The following is a 5031-nucleotide window of genomic DNA, read 5'->3' as shown; positions in this document are numbered from 1 at the left end:
GCGCAGCCGTCTAGTCGACGGCCACACACACACACATAGTGTCCTTACCACTCAGGGACTGCATCTGCGCAGTTTCGTACCGCTGCGGCACGGTTTTGCAAAAACCGTTCTGCAGCGGCGCGGTTTTGCCCTTCACCCGCAGCCGTGGATTGATAGTCATTGTGGGTGTGGGGGCCGCGGGCCATGAGTGAGGAGCAGGAGAGAGAGCTTTGTGGTGTTGGTGTGGTTGTCTCTCTATCTCCTCTTCTAGCTCTTAGCATGAGCTGCGCCCTGTGTCCGACCCCTTTTGCGCAGCAACACCTTAAACTTATAGGCCCTCCAAATTCGGGTCGGAGCGTAGCGGAGTGGGCCCCGAGTTTGAAAAGGGCGACGGACGCTTGCGTCCTAGCCTCCAACAACGCCTCCCCGGCGCAGAGGGGCCCCCGGAGGGATGCACAACCGCTCCACGCCACGCCGCTTGCGGCGGTCCTCTTCCCAAAAGAAAGAAAGAAAACACACAACCCAAGGGAGGGATGGGAGAACGGCACGCCGCCACCACACAGGGATCGCTGAGATCTGGTGTGATTTTTCTTTTTCGCTGTCGCCTGTCGGTCGCGACCTCGCGTCGACTATGTCTTCTCCCTCCTCGTCACCCTCCTCGCGGCGCGCGACCGCGCTGCTGAACCTCTTCTTCAAGGCGGTCCCGCACGACCTTCTTGATCTGGAGGGCGCGGGCACTCTCTTCGTCGCCGGGCCGACTGGCGCTGACCATCTGGTCTTGCTCTGCGCCGGGTTCCCGGACGACCACTCCTCGCTTGCGCCGCTCGCACGGCGGCTCGCGGAGCGCGGCTGCCTCGTCGGAGTGTGCTCGATGCCCGAGTTTGAACGCGAGGGGCCGCTGCTGCGGCCGCAGGGCTACACGCTCGACGAGATCCCGCAGGCCTTTGCGCAGGCGGCGGCGGCCCTTCGTGCGCAGAGCACGCGGCGCAGCGCGCTGTACGCTGGCCGGAGCAGCAGGGCCGCGTCAGATACAACCACCCTCTCCGTTGTTGTGCATGACTGGGCCATTTACCCGGGGCTGGCGTTCGCGAACAACTTTGGCTGCGATAAGCTCGTGCTGTTTGACGTGCGGCCGCGCTGCAAAGCGCCGAGCGCACGCTCCGTCGTCCCGCACCGCGACCCAGTTCCCCGCGTGTAGGTGATCCACGCGACGGACCTCATGCACAGCGCGTCGGACGGCACCGTCTCTCTCTGCCGGCCAGAGAGCCTGAGGCACGAGGCGATCCACCTGCTCTATTGGGCCAGCCTCGGCGCATGCTTCTTCCTTTGGCGCCGCTGTGCGCCGGTCGGTTGGCTTTGCCTCTATACCGTCTTTTTCGTCGCCTGGCTCTGCCCCTTCCTCTCGCCGCTCGGGCCTCTCGATTGGGGCGGGCGTGCGTTTGGGCCCACAGGGCTCCGCCCTTGGCAGGAGCCAAACGGGGAGGCGACTGCCTCCAAGGCCGTCACGCCCTACCGCTGCTACCCCTACTTCCACGCCCTCACCCTCCTCGCCGACCGGGAGGGCCGGAGACGCGCGCTCGCCAACGTCAGCCTCGCTTCGGCGCTGAAGCGGCAGCCAATCCTCTACGTCTTCGGCGAGGACAAGAACGCGCACTGGCAGCCGAGCAGTCGAGCCCAGCAGCGCGGCGGCGAGGCGGCGCTCACCCATCCTCCTCGCCTGTCCCAGGCACACCGAGGCGGCGCTCGACGCCTTGCGGCTGACGGAGGGCTGCTCCGTCGTCAGCGTCAAGGGCGCGGGGCACTGGGTCTATAAGCAGGCGCCGGGGCCGTGCTTCGACGCCGTCGAGCGATTCATTCTGGGCTAGGCGCCTTGGGGTGGCAGCTTCAGAGGTCGCGCGGCGGCGGAGCTCGCCCAGACCGAGAGCTTTAGCTCTCGCGTACGACATAGTCTGAGCGCTTCTGAGTCAGAGGGGCGGCCAGTGTCTTGTGTGGGCCGGGCTTCTTCAGCGCAGCTTCAGCGGGCTCACCGACGGTGTCGTAAGGATTACGTGCCTTCCCCGCGCGGCCCTGTGCGCGTCTACACAGATGGCTTTATTCCCTAATTATTTCAAGACACGTAAGAGACATCCACGTCACACACCCCATCTCCTAGTAGACGTCTTCGTTTTATTTATCCACGTCACACCACAGGTCTCAAGACTCAACAAAATGCGCGGGGTGGCTCTCGTCGCCCGGAACCTCGGTGCGCGTACTAAACAACAGCGGCTGCGCCGCACAAAGCCTCGTGCTGCGGTCCTGGAAGGGGCTTTCCTACGCTCCCTCTCGATAGCGAATGTGAGGCACGAGGCACTCCTTGTGACGAGGCTCGCGCTGCCTTCACCAGCTCGATCAGCCCGAGCAGCCCCCAGACACCTTCGAGCACCACCAGAGGATAGGCGCCGAGGGAACCCATCAGCGCTTCCAGCAGCGCGCCGGTCGCAGCGAGCACGCCACCGCCTGCGTTCAGCGCGTGGTAGTAGGGGCTGCGCTCGGTCAGAAAGCCACGCAGCAGAGAGAAGTAGCCGGCCATCATCATCGCTGCGCCCACTGATCCAACCCAGAACGAGGCCCACGAGAGGGCGTCCGTCTCCTCGAGGTACTCGGGGACGACTGTCATGCCGTGCCAAGCAGGGTCTGGCTGGCTGCAAGCCAGCCGGTTCCTTCTCGGGGCTCGCGAAAAGAATTCAAAACCAGAAAAGAAGAAAATGACTTGGCTGATCATCCTTTTGAGCTCAAGGACGCAAAACACCAACCAATAACCAGCGGAATATGATTGAATACGGGAAACAACGCTCGACGGAGCGGCTGCCGCCCGCCCGCCTCCGGGGCGTGCTGCGCTCGGCCGCCAACCTGCGTCGCTCGACAGTGGCGCGCAGCGGGAGCCGCGGCTCGGGACCGCGCGGCGCTCTCTCGCGCGCCGCGCGCCAGAGCCCGCGTCTCGGAGCCGTTGCGTCAGGGCTTGGTCTTCTTCTGCGCCTCGTAGACGGACGAGAAGTCCTCGTCGGAGAGCCCCTGCTCGCGCGCCGCCAGCATCGCGGCGTTGGTCGCCGCCGCCACCGGCAGCCCGAGCCCGAGCTGCGCGCCCAGCTCGCCGGCGAGCCGCATGTCCTTTTGCGCGTGCTGCAACGGGAAGTTTGGCGCGTGGTCCGACTGGACCATCTTCGGCCCCTTGAGCCGGAACATGCCGTTGGACATCACGCCTAGGTCGAGCACCTTTAGCAGCTGCTCGCAGTCCATGCCCGCCGCGCCGCACAGCGCGAGCCCCTCGCCGAGCGAGGCCATCATGGTGCCCATCACCATGTTGACGACCAGCTTCATGCGCGCGCCCTTGCCCGGCGCGCCGAAGAAGAAGGAGGCCTTGCCCATCGCCTCGAGGTCGGTGCCCTTGATCTCCTCGAAGAGCGGCTCGTCGCCCGCCGTCAGAAAGATGAGCTGCCCGGACGCGGCGGGCCCTTTGGAGCCGGAGACCGGCGCCTCGAGGAAGCGGCCGCCGCGCTCCGTCACCTGCTTCTCCAGCCGCACCATGTCCTCCGCGGCGAGCGTCGCGCAGTCCACCAGCTTGGTGCCGGCGCGCACGCCCGCGAGCACGCCGCCTTCCATCTCGTACACGGCCTTGACCGCGTCTGGCGTGGAGAGCATGCAGTAGACCAGGTCGCAGGCGGCGAGGACGGCCGAAGGGCTGTCGACCGCCGTCACCGCGCCCGGGTGGTCCGCCGACAGAGCGGCACACTTGCCGGCGGAGCGGTTCCACACGACCAGCTTGCGGCCCGACTTGAGGAGGCACTTTGCCATCCTGCGAGGCCCAAGGCGGTGGCGCGTGAGGCGAGCGGCCGGGAGGCGGCAGGAGCCCGAGGCGCGGTGGGCGGTCGGCACCCCTCGCCCATGATGCCGAGGCCGATGAAGCCGACGCTGTCTGTCATCGTGTCTGTCGGTGCAGCGTTGCGTTTTTTCTCACACCACGTGCCTCTGGACCGCCGTTCTTGAAAAAGTGGGTGGGTGGGTAAACGCTTCGTAGGCCCCGGATGGTGGGTGGTGGGTGGGTGGGTGGTGGGTGGGTGGGTGGGTGGGTGGGTGGGTGGGTGGGTGGGTGGGTGATTTGTCGTTTCTCTCTCCCTTGGCGCGCGCTTCGAGGCACAGCTCCGTCGTTGCCACACGATGTCGTTCCTCGCACCGTGCCCACGGAACAAGCTGACCGAGATCGCGCTCCCCGACGGCTGCCGTGTGCCTCACGGTGCGCTCAACAAGTCGTCCAAGGGCGGACAGCTGTTACGCTCGACGAGTGCTACACCGCTCCCACACCAGCTCGAGTGGTTCAAGCGCGAGGCGACCCTCGTCTCCGCCGAGCTCGACGACGAGGAGGCCGTCACGCTTCGAAGGTGCTTCCATGATGGGATGTTCACGCAGGGCAACTACGCCCGAAGCGCTGGACAGCACCCGGCAGACATCACGGGGCTCGCGTTTGCGGGCTCGTTCGTGCAGATGCAACACGGCGCCTTGCTCTCGGACGTGGCTCTCGAGTTCTGCAAATGGAAGCAGCTGGTGCTGCTCTCGTTGCGGAGCAAGTTTGGTGAGGGCGTGTACGTGCCCGAGTTTTTCCAGATCTACAACTTTTCCGTCGCAGATGAGGGTCGGGCCGCTCTCCTGGCGTCTCTGCGGGCCCACCACGGCACCTGGGTTAGGGTCTATGACTTCATCCGCGAGCGTCTCAACGTGATCAGCCTCCCCGTCCAGAGCGCTGGCTCGTGGCGCGTCGCGCTGCTGCCAAACATGGCGGGCGCCAACGACGCCGACGTCTCAGCGCAGGTGGGCACCTTCTATGAGCTCCTCGCGCTGCGACAGCGCATGGGCATCGAGCTGACGCAGGACGACGTGTCCAACCTCGCGACGGCGATGCGCGCCGGCACCGGTGGCGAGCGCGCGATGCTCGACTACCTCATCGCCAAGTTCGCGCCGCGCGAGACTCGCGAGAAGCTCATGGGCAGGGGGCGCGCGAAGATAGGAAATTGGGTCCAC

The 5031-nt window shown here is 65.8% G+C and overlaps 3 protein-coding genes across 3 annotated transcripts; 1 reads left to right on the top strand and 2 right to left on the bottom strand.

Moving 5' to 3' along the window:
* Window positions 1-610: 610 nt before the first annotated feature.
* Window positions 611-1844, top strand: EMIHUDRAFT_252920 (hypothetical protein; the record flags this gene model as incomplete). The annotated part of the gene is made up of 3 exons (XM_005786785.1): window positions 611-1105; window positions 1178-1606; window positions 1716-1844. The coding sequence occupies 3 exons, from the start codon at window positions 611-613 to the stop codon at window positions 1842-1844; spliced, it is 1053 nt and encodes a 350-aa protein (XP_005786842.1).
* A 328-nt stretch (window positions 1845-2172) lies between these two features.
* On the bottom strand, window positions 2173-2635 carry EMIHUDRAFT_252919 (hypothetical protein; the record flags this gene model as incomplete). The annotated part of the gene is made up of 2 exons (XM_005786784.1): window positions 2173-2289; window positions 2360-2635. The coding sequence occupies 2 exons, from the start codon at window positions 2633-2635 to the stop codon at window positions 2173-2175; spliced, it is 393 nt and encodes a 130-aa protein (XP_005786841.1).
* A 335-nt stretch (window positions 2636-2970) lies between these two features.
* Window positions 2971-3938, bottom strand: EMIHUDRAFT_252918 (hypothetical protein; the record flags this gene model as incomplete). The annotated part of the gene is made up of 2 exons (XM_005786783.1): window positions 2971-3811; window positions 3892-3938. 2 exons carry the CDS (start codon window positions 3936-3938, stop codon window positions 2971-2973), a joined length of 888 nt encoding a protein of 295 aa, XP_005786840.1.
* Window positions 3939-5031: the final 1093 nt, after the last annotated feature.

Source organism: Emiliania huxleyi (genome assembly GCF_000372725.1).
Source record: "Emiliania huxleyi CCMP1516 chromosome Unknown EMIHUscaffold_1496, whole genome shotgun sequence".
NCBI classification, from domain to species: Eukaryota; Haptophyta; order Isochrysidales; family Noelaerhabdaceae; genus Emiliania; species Emiliania huxleyi.
This window is presented reverse-complemented; position numbering and strand designations above follow the sequence as displayed.